Source organism: Delphinapterus leucas, chromosome 2 (assembly GCF_059928025.1).
Source record: "Delphinapterus leucas isolate spDelLeu-1000000601 "Yukka" chromosome 2, BTC_Dleu_Yukka2, whole genome shotgun sequence".
Taxonomy (NCBI): Eukaryota; Metazoa; Chordata; class Mammalia; order Artiodactyla; family Monodontidae; genus Delphinapterus; species Delphinapterus leucas.
This window is the reverse complement of record NC_143130.1, coordinates 69242870-69263527: the sequence shown is the minus strand read 5'-3', so window position 1 is coordinate 69263527 and position 20658 is coordinate 69242870. Positions and strand designations below refer to the sequence as shown.

At 44.1% G+C, this 20658-nt stretch overlaps 1 protein-coding gene across 1 annotated transcript in view; it reads left to right on the top strand.

Annotated features, from left to right (window-relative positions):
* NOX5 (NADPH oxidase 5) overlaps positions 1 to 20658 on the top strand; it is a 147415-nt gene that overhangs the window by 102424 nt on the left and 24333 nt on the right. The window contains 7 exon segments of the mRNA XM_089907067.1: positions 10126 to 10249; positions 11917 to 12080; positions 16714 to 16923; positions 17923 to 18148; positions 19662 to 19815; positions 19979 to 20113; positions 20330 to 20394. Coding sequence (XP_089763193.1) covers positions 10130 to 10249; positions 11917 to 12080; positions 16714 to 16923; positions 17923 to 18148; positions 19662 to 19815; positions 19979 to 20113; positions 20330 to 20394 — 1074 coding nt within the window. The 5' untranslated portion in view covers positions 10126 to 10129.

Here is a 20658-nt window from a genome sequence, read left to right as displayed (position 1 = left end):
GGGAAGATCCCACATGCCGCGGAGCGGCTGGGCCCGTGAGCCATGGCCGCTGAGCCTGCGCGTCCGGAGCCTGTGCTCCACAACGGGAGAGGCCACAACAGTGAGACGCCCGCGTACCGCAAAAAAAAAAAAATTGAAAATATCATTTTTTGCCAAATGGACAAATATTTTTTTGCCTTGTTATCTCATTTTTTTAAACATCTTTATTGGAGTATAATTGCTTTACAATGCTGTGTTAGTTTCTGCTTTATAACAAAGTGAATCAGTTATACATATACATATGTTCCCATATCTCTTCCCTCTTGCGTCTCGGTGCTTTGTGACCACCTAGAGGGGTGGGATAGGGAGGGTGGGAGGGAGGGAGACGCAAGTGGACAAATATTTTAAGGGATAATTCTTAGTATTCAAAAATGTTCTGTTAAACAGGCATTTCTTAAAACATGGGTGGGAGTGAAGAATTGGTTCAAGATCTTTGAGAAGCAGTTTGGCTATTGGCTGTAACCAAAAGACTTAGGAAATTTCATACTTCTTGGGCGCAGTAATTCCTCTTTTGGGAATCCAGCCTAGAGAAACCATTGGAAACTTGGACAAAGATTTAATAACAAGATTTCTCAAAAACTTGTTTATGGTAATGGAATAAATATAAGAAAGTTAACTGTCCAAACATAGAAGACTAGTTTACAACATTTTTGACACATTCATATTTAATAATATGGAGAAATGTTTAACATATGTTGGTAAGTGAAAAAAAGTTACAAAATTATTCCAAGTGAATTATTCAGTCCCATCTTAGGGATTGTACATCCACTCTTCAATTAGGTCTAGAGTAAAAATTATGTATTGAATTATTTAAAATTTTAATAACCATATGTGTCTCCATATTTCTAGTTGCATTTTCTTCATACCAGCTGGGCTGGTTTCATTTCTGCCCATTTTTATTTAAGTTCTTATTCTTTTTTTATGAATGTTTTTCTTTCCTTTCCTTCTTTGAGAATTCTAAATATGCTTAATGTCTATTATTTTCACTTCTTACAAAATGAATTCCCCCTATTATTGGTTTGATTGGCTGTCTTCTTTGCAGTCATTCTTTTGAGGTCTTTTGGAATACCAGCTTGTTGACTCATCTTGAATGGTGTGTGTGTGTATGTGTGTGTGTGTTGTGTTGTGTTTGTGTTCAGCCCTTCTCTAGAAGCTCTGCATTGCTTCCACCCAGCTTCCTTGTCTCCTCAGTTCAATATTAGCCTTACCTTGGTGGCCTCGGGCTCCCATCCAGGGAGAGCTGAGGATACCATGGGTCCAGTCACCAAGCAGCAGTTGTTGTGGTCCAGCTCTTGGCTAGGAGGCTAAGTACAAAATATAAATCACAGTCCCAGGCAATGGTCAGACACAGCTTTTTCCAGCCCTCTCCCATAAGCAGGGGCATGGCATGTTTCTGCTTCATCTCTGGTCAACAGAGATGTTTATCTTATTTGAGATCAGTTGGTCTTTTAAACTAAAAAAAAATTTTTTTATCTATCATTGCTTTGTATGTGGTACAGATGAGGGGGCCTCAAAGAGTGAATGTAATACCATCTTAACCAGAAGTCCCAAGTCTCAGCTTCTTACTTTTCTGACTCTGGCTTGTGGCTATGAAGAAGTGTCATTAGCATTTATGCCCACCTTTTGCTAACTGCTTTTCTTACTCCACTCCCAATGTTCCCCAGGTACTTGGGTGTCACACATGTGCTCACGAGCCAGCCTGCTCAAATCCCACCAATCTCGTGCTCCTGGAGCTGTCTACTACCTGGCAGCCCTCCTACTGGCTGTACTGTCCTAGCACCTCCCAGTAGAGGGGTGATCTCCTGGACTTCCAAACATTCAAGACCCCCGAGTCCAAACAGTACTGGAGTCTCCTGCAGTCCCTGCAAAGAATTCCCTGCCTTCCCTATCTCTTCAGAGAACTCAGACCAGAGTTCAAGGGCAGAGCTGAAGAACAGAGCCGTGCTTCCCTCTCCTTCTTCCCAGGTTTCACCCCCAAACCCTCCACTTACAGTGTTTTCCTCAGTGGCCCCTTTCACACAGGTGACACTGATTTCTAGGAGACAGCAGTGAGCGGTCCTGAGAGAGATCTTAGTTCCCCTGCACAGGAATTGAACCTGGGTAGCCTGGACGAAAACCAGGAATCCAAGCCGTTAGTCCACCAGGGGCTAGAGGCTAGAAGCAAAGTGCCTCTAGCTCTTTCCCCCATTGAAGGCAAGAATGTTTCAAGGAGGCAAAAACTGCAAAATAGGTACAAAGTTTATTACTAGAGACACAGCCCAATGTATGGGAGAGCACACAGAGAAAGAGTGTATTTATTTAAGTCAGAAGCAAGGCAGAAATACACACCCAGGGAGAAAGGGTATAGCCATCCTTCCTAATGAGGAGGAGTGCAGGAAAGAGGTGATTTAAATCACTTACATAGGACACTTCTTCCTGGTCTTTGCTTACCTTTGGCCAATTATCTGGTTTCTTTTTCCACACCTGACCTGCCCTAGGACCCTCCCCAACATGCCTGCCAACTTTTTTCTAAGATGGATCCCACTGCAGAGGCCTGTGGCGGTATGTCCCACACCTATTATGGGGTGGCGCCCCCTCCCTTTTTGACCCCCAAGGAGCCTTCCCGCCCATGTGCAGACAGGGAAGTTTTCCTTGACCTCAGGAGTGGTCATCTTATCTCTTTACTTCAGCAGAGCTCATCTTCTGCCACTAGCTTTGTCCTTGGAGCATCTGGGTGAGAGCAAAGCTTCAGTTTTCCTCCACTTGACACATACCAGCTGTCCAGCCCAGGGGCCCATTTATCTCCTACCTCAAAACCAGCTCATGTGAATGAGTCCATCAAACACAACCCCCCTCTTAATCCCAGGCTGGGCTACCTTTTGCATGTGACTAGAAATAGATGCTCAACATTAGCAGTGATCTTATTTGGGTAGGTAGATTATAGTGATTTTTTTAGAAATCTTTTTTAAAGTGTGTGTGTGCTTTTAGGTATTTTTCTAATTCTCTACAGTTAATGTTTATAATTTTGTAATCATGCAACAATATTATTGGGGACACTTCGGTTTCTTCCATGTCCTGGCGATTGTAAATAGTGCTGCAATGAATGTTGGGGTGCATGTATCTTTTTGAATTATGGTTTTCTCAGGGTATATGCCCAGTAGTGGGATTGCTGGGTAGTTCTATTTTTAGTTTTTTAAGGAATCTCCATATTGTTCTCCATAGTGGCTGTATCAATTTACATTCCCACCAACAGTGCAGGAGGATTCCCTTTTCTCCACATCCTCTCCAGCAAGTATTGTTTGTAGATTTTTTGATGATGGCCACTCTGACCTGTGTGAAGTGATATCTCATTGTAGTTTTGATTTGCACTTCTCTAATAATTAGTGATGTTGAGCAGCTTTTCATGTGCTTCTTGGCCATCTGTATGTCTTCTATGGAGAAATGTCTATTTAGGTCTTCTGCCCATTTTTGGATTGGGTTGTTTGTTTTTTTAATATTGAGCTGCATGAGCTGTTTATATATTTTGGAGATTAATCCTTTGTCTGATTATTCATTTGCAAATATTTTCTCCCATTCTGAGGGTTGTCTTTTCATCTCGTTTAGGGTTTCCTTTGCTGTGCAAAAGCTTTGAAGTTTCATTAGGTCCCATTTGTTTATTTTTATTTCCATTACTCTAGGAGGTGGATCAGAAAAGATCTTGCTGTGAGTTATGTCAAAGAATGTTCATCCTATGTTTTCCTCTAAGAGTTTTATAGTGTCCAGTCTTACATTTAGGTCTCTAATCCATTTTGAGTTAATTTTTGTGTATGGTGTTAGCGAGTGTTCTAATTTCATTCTTTTACATGTAGCTGTCCAGTTTTTCCAGCACCACTTATTGAAGAGACTGTCTTTTCTCCATTGTATATCCTTGCCTCCTTTATCATAGATTAGTTGACCATAAGTGCGTGGGTTTATCTCTGGGCTTTCTATCCTGTTCAATTGATCTATATTTCTGTTTTTGTGCCAGTACCATATTGTCTTGATGACTGTAGCTTTGTAGTATAGTCTGAAGTCAGGGAATCTGATTCCTCCAGCTCCGTTTTTTTCCCTCAAGACTGCTTTGGCTATTCGGGGTCTTTTATGTCTCCATACAAATTTTAAGATTTTTTGTTCTAGTTCTGTAAAAAATGCTATTGGTAATTTGATAGGGATTGCATTGAATCTGTAGATTGCTTTGGGTAGTATAGTCACTTTCACAATATTGATTCTTCCCATCCAAGAACATGGTATATCTCTCCATCTGTTGGTATCATCTTTAATTTCTTTCATCAGTGTCTTATAGTTTAATGCATTGAATTTTGTCTCCCTAGTAGGTTTATTCCTAGGTATTTTATTCTTTTTGTTGCAATGATAAATGGGAGTGTTTCTTTAATTTCTCTTTCAGATTTTTCATCATTAGTGTATAGGAATGCAAGAGATTTCTGTGCATTAATTTTGTATCCTGCAACTTTACCAAATTCATTGATTAGCTCTAGTAGTTTTCTGGTGGCATCTTTAGGATTTTCTATGTATAGTATTATGTCATCTGTGAACAGTGAGAGTTTTACTTCTTCTTTTCCAATTTGTATTTCTTTTCCTTCTCTGATTGCAATGGCTAGGACTTCCAAAACTATGTTGAATAATGGTGACGAGAGTGGACATCCTTGTCTTGTTCCTGATCTTAGAGGAAATGCTGTCAGTTTTTCACCATGGAGAATGATGTTTGCTGTGGGTTTGTCATATGGCCTTTATTATGTTGAAGGAGGTTCCCTCTATGCCCACTTTCTGGAGAGCTTTTATCATAAATCGGTGTTGAATTATGTCAAAAGCTTTTTCTGCATCTATTGAGATGATCATATGGTTTTTATTCTTCAATGTGTTAATATGGTGTATCACATTGATTGATTTGTGTATATTGATGAATCCTTGCATCTCTGGGATAAATCCCACTTGATCATGGTGTATGATCCTTTTAATATGTTGTTGGATTCTGTTTGCTAGTATTTTGTTGAGGATTTTTGCATCTATATTCACCAGTGATATTGGTCTGGAATTTCCTTTTTTTGTAGTATCTTTGTCTGGTTTTTGTATCAGGGTGATGGTGGCCTCATAGTATGAGTTTGGGAGTTTTCCTTCCTCTGCAATTTTTTGGAAGAGTTTGAGAAGGATGGATGTTAGCTCTTCTCTAAATGTTTGACAGAATTCACCTGTGAAGCCATCAAGTCCTGGACTTTTGTTTGTTGGAAGATTTTTAATCACAGTTTCAATTTCATTACTTGTGATTGGTCTGTTCATATTTTCTATTTCTTCCTGGTTCAGTCTTGGAAGGTTATACCTTTCTAAGAATTTGTCCATTTCTTGCAGGTCGTCCATTTTATTGGCATAGAGTTGCTTGTAGTAGTCTCTTAGGATGCTTTGTATTTCTGTGGTGTCTGTTGTAACTTCTCCTTTTTCATTTCTAATTTTATTGATTTGAGTCCTCTCCCTCTTTTTCTTGATGAGTCTGGCTAATGGTTTATCAATTTTGTTTATCTTCTCAAAGAACCATCTTTTAGTTTTATTGATCTTTGCTATTGTTTTCTTTGTTTCTATTTCATTTATTTCTGCTCTGATCTTTATGATTTCTTTCCTTCTGCTAACTTTGGGGTTTGTTTGTTCTTCTCCTTTAGGTGTAACGTTAGATTGTTTATTTGAGATTTTTCTTGTTTCTTGAGGTAGGCTTGTATAGCTATAAACTTCCCTCTTAGAACTGCTTTCGATGCATCCCATAGGTTTTGGATCGTCGTGTTTTTCATTGTCATTTGTCTCTAGGTATTTTTTATTTCCTCTTTGATTTCTTTAGTGATCTCTTGGTTATTTAGTAACGTATTGTTTAGCCTCCATGTGTTTGTTTTTTCCTTTTTTCCCCTGTAATTGATTTCTAATCTCATAGCGTTGTGGTCAGAAAAGATGCTTGGTATGATTTCAATTTTCTTAAATTTACTGAGGCTTGATTTGTGACCCAAGATGTGATCTATCCTGTAGAATGTTCCATGAACACTTGAGAAAAAAGTGTAATCTGCTGTTTTTGGATGGAATGTCCTATAAATATCAATTAAATCTATCTGGTCTATTGTGTCATTTAAAGCTTGTGTTTCCTTATTAATTTTCTGTCTGGATGATCTATCCATTGGTGTAAGTGAGGTGTTAAAGTCCCCCACTATTACTGTGTTACTGTCGATTTCCTCTTTTAGAGCTCTTAGCAGTTGCCTTATGTATTGAGGTGCTCCTATGTTGGGTGCATATAGTTTTATAATTGTTATATCTTCTCCTTGGATTGATCCCTTGATCATTATGTAGTGTCCTTCCTTGTCTCTTGTAACATTCTTTATTTTAAAGTCTCTCTTATCTGATATGAGTATTGCTACTCCAGCTTTCTTTTGATTTCCATTTGCATGGAATATCTTTTTCCATCCCATCACTTTCAGTCTGTATGTGTCCTTAGGTCTGAAGTGGGTCTCTTGTAGACACCATATATATGGGTCTTGTTTTTGTATCCATTCAGGGAGCCTGTGTCTTTTGGTTGGAGTATTTAATCCATTCACATTTAAGGTAATTATCGATGTGTATGTTCCTATGACCATTTTCTTAATTTTGGGGGGTTTGTTTTTGTAGGTCCTTTTCTTCTCTTGTGTTTCCCACTTAAAGAAGTTCCTTTAGCATTTGTTGTAGAGCTCGTTTGTGGTGCTGAATCCTCTTAGCTTTTGCTTATCTGTAAAGCTTTTGATTTCTCCGTCGAATCTGAATGAGATTCTTGCTGGGTAGAGTAATCTTGGTTGTAGGCTCTTTCCTTTCATCACTTTAAGTATATCATGCCACTCCCTTCTGGCTTGTAGAGTTTCTGCTGAGAAAATCAGCTGTTAACCTTATGGGAGTTCCCTTGTATGTTATTTGTCATTTTTCCCTTGCTGCTTTTAATAATTTTTCTTTGTCTTTAATTTTTGCCAATTCGATTACTATGTTTCTGGCATGTTTCTCCTTGGGTTTATCATGTATGGGACTCTCTGTGCTTCTGGGACTTGGGTGGCTATTTCCTTTCCCATGTTAAGGAAGTTTTCGACTATAATCTCTTCAAATATTTTCTCGGGTCCTTTCTCTCTCTCTTCTCCTTCTGGGACCCCTATAATGCGAACGTTGTTGTGTTTAATGTTGTCCCAGAGGTCTCTTAGGTTGTCCTTATTTCTTTTCATTCTTTTCTCTTTATTCTGTGCTGCAGCAGTAAATTCCACCATTCTGTCTTCCAGGTCACTTAACCGTTCTTCTGCCTCAGTTATTCTGCTATTGATTCCTTCTAGTGCATTTTTCATTTCAGTTATTGTATTGTTCATCTTTGTTTGTTTGTTCTTTAATTCTTCTAGATCTTTGTTAAACATTTCTTGCATCTTCTTGATCCTTACCTCCATTCTTCTTCCGAGGTCCTGGGTCATCTTCCCTATCATTATTCTGAATTATTTTTCTGGAAGTTTGCCTATCTCCTCTTCATTTAATTGTTGTTCTGGGGTTTTATCTTGTTCCTTCATCTGGGACATAGTACTCTGACTTTTCATTTTGTCTATCTTTCTGTGATTGTGGTTTTTGTTCCACAGCCTGCAGGATTTTAGTTCTTCTTGCTTCTGCTGTCTGCCCTTTGGTAGATGAGGCTATCTAAGAGGCTTGTGCAAGCTTCCTGATGGGAGGGACTACCTGACATTATTTTAAATGGTTGACATTTAACCCCCTTTCTAATTTCTTAAATGATTATTGGTGTGTTCAGGTGGTTACTTCTTGAAATTAATTCATATCTCGAAGTTCACCAAGCATTTGCACACAATACTCTTATATTTCTGTAGCCCTTCCCTTTTCTGGATTCTATTGCCTTTCTCAATATTAATGTTATATTTTTTCACTTTTTTCTTTAATCATGCTTTTTCACTTAGTATTTTCAAAGAACCGACTTGTTTTTTTCACTATATTGAAGCATAATTGATGTACAATAATTAAAATGAACTATTTGATGAGTATTGACATATGCATACATCTGTAAAACCATTGTCATAATTAAAATCAATTTACCATTTTGACCTTTTTTATCTTTTTAGCTTCTTAATTTCAGATCTTATATTTAAGAATCTCTCCTTCTATTCATGTATGTGTGTATTTTATTCTTTTTCTAGTTCCTTAAATGGAAGCTAGCTCATTTATTTTTTTAAAGGTTATACTCCACTTATAGTTATTATAAAATATTGGCTACCTTCCCTGTGTTGTACAATATATCCTTGTAGCTTATTTTATACATAATAGTTTGTACCTCTTAATCCCTTACCTCTATCTTTCCTCTCCCCCATCCTCTCCCTACTGGTAACCACTAGTTTGTTCTCTATATCTGTGGGTCTGTTTCTTTTCTGTTATGTTCACTAGTATGTTTTATTTTTCAGATTCCACATATAAGTGATATCATAAAGTATTTGTCTTTCTCTGATTGATTTCACTTTAGCTCATTTATTTTTAATCTTTATTTATAAATACAGTTAATTTTCATTTTTCATGATAGTTGTTTTCTATAAAGTCACCACAAACCCTGAATGAGGAAATTCTGAACCTTTACTCCTAGGGAAAATAAATACAGGGTTTGGTTCCTGCCACCTTATGGGCACAAATTTTTCACATAATAATCAATACATAATTTTGTTTTATGTGTGTTTCTGTTTAAAGACTCCTTTAAAAGCAGAAATTGTTGATTCGTTAACATAGAACTTATGGTCAACAGCACCAGAACTCATGTCCAAACAAAGCTTATCTAACACATGTAATTTCTCCATAAGGCAGATCACAGCCTTTCTGTGCTTAGGAATACTAGACGGTCCTTCAGCATTACTCCTGGGGGCCATTTTAAAGAGCAAAATCACCAATGAAGAGCACAAGAACGTGAAACACACAGCACTAAATAGATCGTGGGAAGGACATTTGTTTACAGTCTGAGAGCTGAGACAAGTAGGCACATCATTGCTTTGTTTGACCTCAGGTGGGAACATGCACATCAGGAGACTCAAATGTATTCCCACTTTACCCATGTCCACAATGACTTCAAAAATGCTGCAAGTATTGATTTGAGGGTTACAAATAAATTTTAGCAAGTAGATGAATTCGCAAATGTGGAATCTGCAGATAATGAAGATTGAGTGTAGCTAAATCATTTAAGGTTATATTAAACTCATGGGATACAGACAAAAGCCATTCTCACAGAGGAAATTTATAGAATAAGATGCTACAAATTCTCACTTATTGACTCAATTTTGTATTGCTGGGTCCTGATGCCACAGAAAGTGCTGTCCTCATTTCATCACTAACCTCTGTTCCGATCACAGTATAGCTAGCCCACCTGTGAGGAGTTTAGATGGCTGATGCCCTTGTGACATTGTAGAATACGCCCTGGACCTGGAGAGTCAAGCCCTGAGGTCTCAGTCCTGGCATGGCTTGTACCTGAAGTGTTCAGGTAGAGGGTGGAGGCTCTGGGGCGTGATGGAAAACGCACTGGCCTCAGAGTTGAGCTCTGTCTCTAACCTGCTGAATAAATTCTGCTAAATAACTCAAGTGCTCTGAGCTTGTTTCCTCTCTGTAAAATGTCATAGGAAGGAAATAAGCTCAGAGAAGTTGAGTATTTTACATTTGGTAACAGAGACCAGAGGAAATAGTGCGTGGGAAGGATTTTGAAAACAGTAAAGAGCCATGAAAATGTGAGGTGGGACAGTCACTGTCATCATGTTAATAGCACCCCTAGAGCAGGCCATTCTCTGACCACAGTCTGGGGTCCCTCTCACTGGGGCCCTGTCATTCCAGAAGCTAAAGAGACTTAAGCCTGGGCCGGCCAATGCCAGATGGAAGGAAGAAACGGGGACTTAGAGATGTAAAGAAGCAGCTGTGGGGAAGCACTGCTCCCACCCTGAAGCTGATTCAACCCCATGGGAGGTCCGAGGCCCTAATTGGGGGAAGACAGAAGTCCTGGGGCCATCACGAGTCCTCCTGAGTCCTTGGCCACCCCAAACCGACAAACCTGTCTCCTTTGTCTGCCAGCACCATGAGTGCCGAGGAGGACGCCAAGTGGCTTCAGTGGGTGACACACCAGTTTGAGACCACTGCGGGATAAGACAGGGAAACCAACCTGCAAGAGCTCAAAAGAGCCCTGGACGTGAAAGAGGCAAGTGTCCACTCCAGAGGTGGGGACCCCGCACTCATATTTTATAGAGGAAGAGTAATCTGCTTTGCAGGACACAGTACCTCACAAGGAGGGAAACGTTGCTCCCCAGGTTTCTCTGGGCTTGAGGCTCCACTTTTAAGCAGGGCCAGAGGATGTTTCTGTCTCTGCTACTGGGGTCCTTCCATCCCTCATGGTAGCCATGGCCTCCTGGGGTCTTCCAAACAACACATGAAGTTGGAAATCAGTAGCTTGTCAAATCTTAAGCAACATTATTGCCCTCACAGTTACTGCTAGCCTCGCGGGCAAAGGTGATGCTATGACTTAAGTGCCTGCCACAAAATAAGCTTTTCCATGATTTGTATCCATTAAAGGCCCATTTGCACTGCCACGCCATCCCCAGTCCTCTCTCTTGGTTTCATAGGTCCTCTGCCCTTCCCCATAACAGCCTGCATGCCCGACAAACAGCGGAGACGTTAGCTGAGAGGCGGAAGGAGTGAGTCTCGCCCCAGGTGTCCTCTGGGCTGGCATCTCATGGTGGCCTGTGTCCTCGATGGGTGCAAGCCAATGAGCATTTGAATGCCCCTATTTTGATGGGAGAGCCCCTTATTTGCTGGTAACAGAGATACTACTTAGAACTCTAAATGCTCTGCCTCCTTTCATAGTCAATATGGGGAAGGAAAGAAAGATCTTCTGCCTAACAGGGGCTGTAAAATATCTTAAGATAAAGGCCATTTGGGATGGTAGAGAGTGATAAAGGCCTTACTCGAGGGACCAAGGGGAAAAAGAGTGAAGCCAAGGCAGGGTTGGACTGCCCATAGTAGACTTCCTGCTTGTGAACTGAGGTCAGACACCAAAGCCCTTAGACTCCTCTCCCTGCCTCAAGGGGAGCCTCCGGGCCTGGCATATCTGTGACACTGACCCAGCCTGTTTTCTTAATTTCTGTGTTTCCAGAGCCTAACACCAGGCCTGGCAAGCAGAGGCTGCACAGACATGATTGTTGAATGAATGAATGGGTGAATGATGAATGGAGTGAGTAAATCGGCAATTGAGAACAGGTGCTGTTCAGAGCAAGTCTACGTTAAGAACACTTAAATGTAGGCTGTAGGCAGCCCAAACAACAGGTAAAGGCAAAGACACAGGTACTCAAGTGGTATCTATTTTCTAAGTCCTTCCTGGCTTCACTATCCCTTGGGGTGACCCCAAGGGGAATGAGACAGGACCTGGGAGTAGCCTTTGAGGGACCCTCGATCTGATCCTTTTCCCATGTTGAGTAAGGGGCCACCAGAGGTCTGGACTGCAAGGCTGATGGGGGCAATGGACTGTGGGGACGGACAGCCTATGCAAATTACCAGGCCCGGGGGCCAGAAGGGGGCCAGAGGCCCAGACACAAGCCCATCCTTGCTACAGCTGAACAGTTCTCTCACCAGACCCCGAACTTGCTCTCAGCTGGCCAGATGAGCCACGGACACTGCCCCCTGGTGTGGCCTCGTGGGCAGGTCACACACTGTGTTCAGGCACCTGGGTCCTCCCTGATTCCCACCACCCCACAGTGTGTACACACACACACACACACACACACACACACACACGCAGATGCAGTGAATGAATTCAAAGCCTGGGCCCTGTGGCCATACCTGTGCCCATCTCCCGCCCCCTTCTGGTCACAGTCCTTCTTTGCCAAGAGATTCTTCATTCTGTTTGACTCAGATGGAAGTGGCACCATCACGCTTCAGAAGCTCCAGGAGTCGTGGACCCTGCTCATCCACGGCAGTCCCAGAGACAAACTCCAATTTCTCTTCCAGGTGCATGATGTTGACGGTAAGGGTCCTTTGTGAGGTGGGGCAGGGGCAGGACTCAGTAGTGGGGACAAAGGGAATCGGCCTGTCTCAGTGACTACCCAGCATGGGGCTGTTTTCTCCAGGTGAAGCTGACAGCTCTCTCTCTGTCTCTCTGTGGGTTCCCTGCCCTGTCTCTGGTCTCTGCTTCCCTTTTGTTGGGGAAGAAGGTGGGTCCCTGGCAGGGAGACAAATGCCCTTGATTCAACTCAGCAGAAGCCAGAACTTTCCTTTGTTCTTTTATATGTTTACAGAAAGAAATTGTTTTGTCGCTTTTTAATAATCATCATAATAGCCCACTATGACAAAAATCACCCATAACATTTTTCTATACTGTCTTCTGATAGCATATACTCACCATCCACTTTTTTCAGAAAACAAAATGGGATTATACTATATACACTGCTTTTTTTGACTAAACAATATAAACAATTGTTCATGTAAGACTGTATTGCTTTATAATATCATTTTTATTGTAGTAAAATATACATAATATTAAATTTACCACTTTAACCAATTTTTAAGTGTATAGTTCAGAAGCATCAAGTAAATTCACATTCTTGGGCAACCATCACCACTATCCATCTCCAGAACTTTTTCATTTTTCCAAACTGACACTGTACCAACTAATCATAACTCCCTATTCCCCCTCCTCCAAGAATTTGACTACTGTAGGTAAATTATATAAGTGAAATTACATAATAGCTGTCCTTTTGCAACTAGCTTATTTCACTTAGCATAATGTTCTCAAGGCTCACCCATGTTGTACCATATGACAGGCTTTCATTCTTTTTTAAGACTGAATATTATCCATTGTATGTATATAACACATTTTGTTTATCCATTCATTTTTCAGTGGACACTTGGGTTGCTTCCATCTCTCGGCTATTATGAATAATGCTGCTATAAATATGGGTGTACAAATATCTCTTCAAGACGCTGCTTTCAATCCTTTTGGGCATATACCCAGAAGTGGAATTACTGGATCACAGGGCAATTCTTTTTTTTGAGGAAATGCCATACTCTTTTTCCACAGTGGTTATGCCATTTTACATTCACACCAGCAATGCATAAGGGTTCCAATTTCTCTAACACTTGTTATTTTCTGTTTTTTTGATCATAGCCATCCCAATGGGTGTGAAGTGGTAACTCAATGTTGTTATAGCCTCATCTGTAGTGGCTGCATCGTATCCCACTGTACGTCTGTGTCCTATGTTCCATGTAGCACAGCCTAATAGTTAAGGTCTCTGATTCTTTTCTTTTTTCTTTTTGTAAAATTAACTTTATTGAAATATTTAATACAATATTTTAAGAGTTGAGTTCAACGAGCTTTGACAAATTCATACATCTGTATAAACCACAACCACTGCAATCAAGAAAGAAAACGTATTTATTAGACTAAAATGTTCCCTCCCCTTTTGCTATCAATGCCTCCCACTCCACCACTTTCTATGACCATACCATTTCTAGAATTTCAAATAAATAGAATCATCTAGTATATACTCTAAGGTCTCTGATTCTGAGGCCAGGTTACCCGGGTTCAAATCTCAGCTCCACCAGTTATTAATCATGTGGCCCTGGGCAAGTCACTTAACTTCTCCCTGCTTTAATTTCTTCACGTGTCACATAAAGATAGTGACCATGATAACAGCACATACTCGTGAGGTTGCTAGGATTAAAGTAGTTAACTTATGTAAACTCAGGAAAGTGCCTAGTTCGGGGTACCACCTTTACAGGTGTCAGCTGTTATTTATTACTATTTACTCAAACCCCATTTCCAAAAGGGAGAATTTCATTGTTCCCCACTCCGTTTTTTGGCATTGTAAGTGACACTGCAATGACCTTCATTCTTTGACAACTCTGTGGCTTAAAGGGTGTCTAAAGACCCAGAATCATCAAAGGAAGGGAGGCTGAAGTGGGAAAAAGGCACCCAATGAGACTGGGGAAGTTGGTGAGGCCAGACGGGGCAGGCCCCAGGGGCCATGGTTTGGAGTCTCAGTACAACGAGCAATGGGGAGCCATTAAAGAGCATTGAGCAGGGGAGTCACAGGGCTGGATTTGCATCCTGAAAACTCAACCCAGCTGCAGATCTGCTCCTGGGCAAGGCCCTCTGGCCTATGGGGTTTCTCTACCTCCCATTCCCGCCTGACAGTCTAGCCAGACCTCATTCTTGGAACCCACTTCCCAAGTTGACCCACACCACCACCACTACATGGGCAGTTGACTGTACCTGCTTCCGGAGCATCTTCCTCAGGCCCCACCCCAATCTCCATGGGACCCTCTTCACTGACTGCTTTCTGACCACCAAGCTTGGCCCACACCTGGGGCTTATCAACAACCTCAGATGGAGAGGTTGGCCTGTGACAGGAGGAAGCAGCACACTCACCTCCTCCTTGTAGACAGAGGTGGGGAAGAAGACAGCAGGTGAGAGGAGGTTTGTAGTTTCAAGGCAGGAACTAGAGGGCACTCGCTTCCAGGGGTTCCAGTTTTCTCTGAGAGCCAGGCAGGGACTAGATGGGCATGGAGGTGAGAAGTGGTCTTGGCAGACAGCGGGACTATGACCATGCTAGAGAAGCATGAGAGGACTGCGGGCAAGTTGAAGGCCTTGCCATGGCTGGGATCAGACACTTCCTGCTCTCTTAGGTGCTTTTCTTCAGCAATGTTCACTTAGCTGCCCTGGTGCAGCAAAGGAGAAAACAGGTAGCTGGAATTCACCTAGGGATGAGATATTTTTAGGGTCAGTGTAATAGAAGGACAGAGGGATAAGGAATAAAAATGTGCACAACAATAATTCTGAAGGAGAACCCTGGATTTGAAATTGGCTAAGGAGAGTATAAAGCTGAATGGATGAGAGGGTGTGAAGGGGGCGGGGAGGGATGGGCGCTCTGGATGCGGTCAGAGCGCCCACAGGCCATTGTGAACCCCTGTGTGATTTTGGCTATAAAAAGAGGGCCTGTTATCACTCTGCAGGGACTTTGGAAGTCCAAACCGAGGAAGTATTTCTTTTAAAAGGGACTTAAAGACTTCCATAGCCCTTTCAGATTGGGTGGCGAAGGCTTCAACCCATCCTGTGCAATAGTTGGTCTTGGGGGGACCCCCTCTTTCCAGGTTTTAAGAAGAACTTGATCCCCGGGGTTTATTTGTGAAGGAACTGCTCCTTCCTCTGTATTTTTAGTGGGAGCTGGCAGCGTCTTGTGGGCATAGTCCTGGATTGCCTTCTGAACTTGTCCTAGATTAATAGTATATCTCAGGGCCTGGTTTATGTCCTCATCCAGTAGAATGTCAGTAGTAAGAAAAGGCCTCCCATAGGTCATTTCAAACGGGCTAAGTCTCAGACCACTCCTGGGGGCTACACGGACCCTGAAGAGTGCAATAGGAAGCAAGTTGGTCCAGGGTGCATGAGTTTCTTGGCAGAGCTTTGCTAAGGTTTTCTTTAAAGTATGCTTCATGCTGGCTCTTGACTAGGAAAACTGAAGGACGGGAGGTATGGCTGGAGAGTGGCATATTAGACTCTGTACGTGATTACAGACTTTGACTTTGGCCCAAGTGATGATCACAATACCAATAAGACTTTTCATTTATATGCAGCTACCGTCTTCCATATACTGCATTAAGTGCTTTATAATTATCTATTATCCTTGAACCAACTCTGAAAGGGAGGAATAATTAGCCCCATTTTAGAGATGAGCAAAGTAAGGTGCAATACTCTAAAGGACTTATAGCCCACCATCACACAGTAAGGGGCAGAAGCATGTTGCTAACTCAGGTGTGTCTATATCCAAAACAGGCCCAGAAATCACTAATCGCAAGTCCTGCTGCTCATGAAGAATGAAAATATATACAGGAAAAAAAAGTGCCCCAAATCTCATCTCAGTTGGTACAGTAGTTTCTCCGATTGGTTCCAGGACCCCAGTGGATACCAAAATCCGTGTATGCTCAAGTCCCGTAGATAAAGTGGAGTCATACAGTCGGCCCTCGGTATCCGTGGGTTCCACATCCGCCGATTCAACCAACCGCGGATGGAATCCACGGATGCAGAACGCAACCTTTCGGAGGGTCGACAGTACTTCTGGCTTCCTTTTCATGGCACTCTTAGCCACTCATGTTCACATAAGGCCACAAGGCTGGACTTGAGGGCCCAGCTGCAGCCTCTCAGGACAACATGGATGAGCAAAGTTTGCTACAAGTCGGGGAACAACAGGGAACTCCTTCACCACCACCTCATATACAATTCGCCTCTGGATAATTGAAGCTCTGGGCACGTAGCTCCTTATAGATTAAGTAAGCAAGTGTATCTTCTGGGCAGATGATCTTGGAAGTTGAGTGGTACTTAGAGAGGAGGCTGCAGATTCTGGAGGAAGGCATGCCCTGAGTCCAAAGATTCTCCATGCTTAGGGAGATGTTCACCTCTGTTGAGCTTGGCAACAGGGAGCCATGGAAGGTTTGTGAGCGGAAGGTGCCATATGTCCTTCGATTGCCTGGTCTATGCTCCTAAAGAGAGTTGCTTGGCAGAAAGATGAAGGTGAACGAACCATTGATGCAATGGTTGTGCAAGGCAGGGCGAGTCTGCAAGTACAGAGCGAGGTCTGGGGGCAGACCCCCACTTGGCGTCATCCTCACTTGGGCCAGGGAGCGGCTCCATCAATGTGATGAGCTGCGCATCGTGCTGCTGTCGTGCCTGCGTGAGAGCGCCATCTCGCTGCCCGAGGAGAAGCTGGACCAGCTGACTCTGGCGCTCTTCAAGTTGGTGGACAAGGACTGCAGCGGCGCCATCACCTTCGATGAGCTTCGAGACGAGCTGCGGCGCTTCCCCGGGGTCATGGAGAACCTGACCATCAGGTACCGCCCTATCTCGTGCAGGTGCACTGCCAGTGCTGGGATTAGACACCAGGCGCGAAGTGTGGCCTGAACGCAGGGATGATCCCTCAGCCCGGCCCCACCCCTCCCCACCCAAGTCGGCCCCGCCCCCAGATAAGCCCCGCCCAGCCCCTCCCCTCTTTGCCTGCTTTCTCTTGGGGACAAAGGTCTGTACTGCAGGGCAGCTGTTGTCATGTGTCCATTTTCTATAGTGTTTCTTTCGAATCAACTCACAATATTAAGTGCTGGGCATTTTTACAAATATACCAGTGCATAGCATGGAAAAGGAAATTAACGTTTCAAAAGGAATGAAGTTACAAAAGGACATTAAAGTTACTTCACCTGAGGTAACATGCCTAGGATCACACAGATAGTTAGCAAAGACAGTTATTCATTCAACTTCGTTAAGCAGCTACTATGTACCAAGTCTTGTTCTCAGTAATGGCAGAGCTCTGCTGAGGCTACGTTCCAGACTGAGGGACAGGTAATTGATACCAGTAAACAAGTACATAACTAGATAAATACAAATTTGATAAGCGCTGTGGAGAAAATAATATAAAAAGGGTGTAACAACAGACCCAAGTTTGTCTGACTCCAAGCTCTGAACAGTGCCAGTTTTGTAGTTCATTCTTTTTGTGTATTAACTTTCTCGTGGGTTATCACAAAATGTCTCAGATTCTTCCATCCTTTTCGATTACCTCTCCCGCCCCGCCCCCAGTTGGGAGGTAAGGAGAGGTAGTTAAAAAAAAAAAGTCGTGCGTGTGGCATCCGAAAGACCAGAGATTCATCCCCGTTCCACCTAGCTGTGTGACTGTAAGCAAGTCACTTGACCTCTCTGTTTCCAGGTGTAAAAGAAAGCTGGCCTGTTTGCCACGAGGCTCCCTGAGAGTTAGTGGGCCGCAGAGGGAATGGGGTCTCTAGGTTCAGACTCTGGTGGTCCCCGCCACACTGCGGCCTTCTGAGTGGAGCCCTCTCTCACAGTGCTGCCCACTGGCTGACTCCTTGCGCCGCCGGGCCGCCCCGACACTGTCCTCGCCAGCTGACCTCTGCCTACTGGCACAACCACCACAGCCACCTGGCCGCCTACGTGGGCCTCCACGTGCTGCTCTTTGCCCTGGCAGCTAGTGTGCACCGGCCCCTCGGCGCCAGTGTCATGGTGGCCAAGGGCTGCGGCCAATGCCTCAACTTTGACTGCAGCTTCATCGCGGTAGGTTTCTGCGGGCACAACGCAGGGAAGCGGGTGGGGGACTGATGTAGGCTCCTCTTAGACAAAAGGACCCACACGTGGACACCTGCAGTGTCAGGGTAGGATGGCACCTTAGAACTCAACTGGGCCAACACTCAGTGGTGGGGACTGAGGCTCAGAGGGGGCAGTGAGCTGTCCATAGTCACACAGCAGGTAAATAACATAGCTGGCATTTTTGTGTGCTACTATGTACAAGTCACAGTGCTAAGCACTTTCCATCTCATCCTCACAATAATCCTATGGTGGACCCAGAGGAGGTGGGCTGGCTCCTGTGCAGAGCTCTAACCAGAAAGAGAATACTTCCAGAGGCCTTGAATGCCAGAATGTGATCCTGGGGATCAGAGACTGAGGTCTCCAAGTGTATTTGATGATGCACTTTGGCAAGTGGAATGAAATAAAACACAACAAAAATAAACAGAAAACAAAAACCCCTCCCAATTACCCAGTATATGCTCACTTACTTATAATTATATGCATGCCCTATTATCATTAGCCAATAGGTTTATGGCACAATATAACTATAAGGCAAGCTTCATCCTTTTCTTTCTTTTTTTAAGATTTTCTCGATGTGGACCATTTTTTAAAGTCTTTACTGAATGTTTTACAAGATTGCTTCTGTTTTATGTTTTGGTTTTTTGGCCGCGAGGCATTTGGGTTCTTAGCTCCCCGACCAGGGATCGAACCCGCCCCCCTTGCATTGGAAGGCGAAGTCTTAACCACTGGACCGCGAAGGAAGTCCCAAGGTTCATTCTTAATGATCAGGGCTGCACATCTCTAGTCCAAATACTCCTCCTGACTATATCAGCTTCTTATTAGAGTGGGTTTTATTTATAACCTCATAACTGGCTACAAAGAATTCACACCAGGGGTGGGAGACATGTGGCTCATTTTTGTGGTCGCTTGCTCTTGCCTTATTAACACTATTTTCAGTCTTTATTTTCTCTGTAGGGAATCTTTTTAAGCTACTTGTCCCTGCTGAGGGATGGTTAGCTTACTTAAAAGCAGTTAATGTAATCTGCAAATCCACGTATCAGGGCATGCATAAATACTTTGAAGTAAACGAGCAAGTGAGGGGACCTTCATCATAAACCCCTTGAAAAGCCCCATCTGCCCCCAGGACATCTCGAGAACCACATGTGACATGGTGCCAGTCTGACATATGACTAAATGAGGGCACCATGTCTACACAGATACTAAATATTAGTGAAAGCTTATGTGCTTCCCACGTGTTGAGATAAAAGTGATACCAGCAGACATTCTGTAACAATTTTTCTCCGCCAATTCTGGAGATCCTACTTTGCAGACCCCCAGCTTTGGACCTAGGGGAGCAGCGGAGGCTTGGGGGCAGGGGAGGTGGTGACAGGGCCCCGTTTAGGAAGCGAAACAGGCTCAGGGTAGGGAAACAGCTGCTGGGGAGCAGAGGACAGGGCGGAGAGCGAGCCAGGTGGGGCTCTCTACCGCTTTGCCCGGCCAGGTGCTGATGCTTAGACGCTGCCTCGCGTGACTGTGGGCCACGTGGCTGGCTCAGGTCCTGCCGCTGCGCCACGACCTCCAGTTCCACCAGCTTATGGGCTACGTGGTGGTCGGGCTCTCCCTCGTCCACACCGTGGCCCATGTGGTGAACTTCGGTGAGTAGCCTGGGGCTGGGGGGTGGGCACCTGGGCTTTCCACAAACCACTCGGTTATCCTGCCCCTGTGTGTCCTGCCGGCCCGATGGGCAGAGAAGGGGGAGGGGTGGGAACCCCAAAGGGAAAGCACAGTGTGCAGAGCTTGTCTTGTGCTCGTCTCCAGCACTCCGGGCTCAGTCCGAGGCCAGCCCCTTCCAGTTTGGGGAACTGCTGCTCACCACGAGGCCTGGCATTGGCTAGGTCCACGGCTCGGCCTCCGTGACCGGTGTGGCCCCGCTGCTACTGCTGCTTCTCATCTGTTTTTATTTATTTACTTATTTATTTTGCGGTACGCAGGCCTCTCACTGCTATGGCCCCTCCCGTTGCGGAGCACAGGCTCCGGACGCGCAGGCTCAGCGGCCATGGCTCACGGGCCCAGCCGCTCCGCGGCATGTGGGATCTTCCCGGACCGGGGCACAAACCCGTGTCCCCTGCATCGGCAGGCGGACTCTCAACCACTGCGCCACCAGGGAAGCCCTACTGCTGCTTCTCATGTCCGCCTGCTCCAGCTCCTGTGTCCGCAGGAGCGGCCACTTTGAGGCGCCCCAGCCCTTGCCCCTTTGCCTGTCCCATCCTGGGCTCCCAACTTCATTTCATGCTGCGTTCCCTCTAAATTACTCCAGAGCCCAGGAAGGTCCAGGCGGTCTGCGTACTATGGACATGTGATTTGGGGTTCTGCCATTGGGCTGTAGTTTATGTCTGCTGAGTGAAAATGTTCTGCTCTAGAAGATTCTTCTGGCTTTTTTGCTGGCTTATCCCCTTGCTCTAATTGGATTAAACTGGGCACAGGGAGGGGAAGGAACA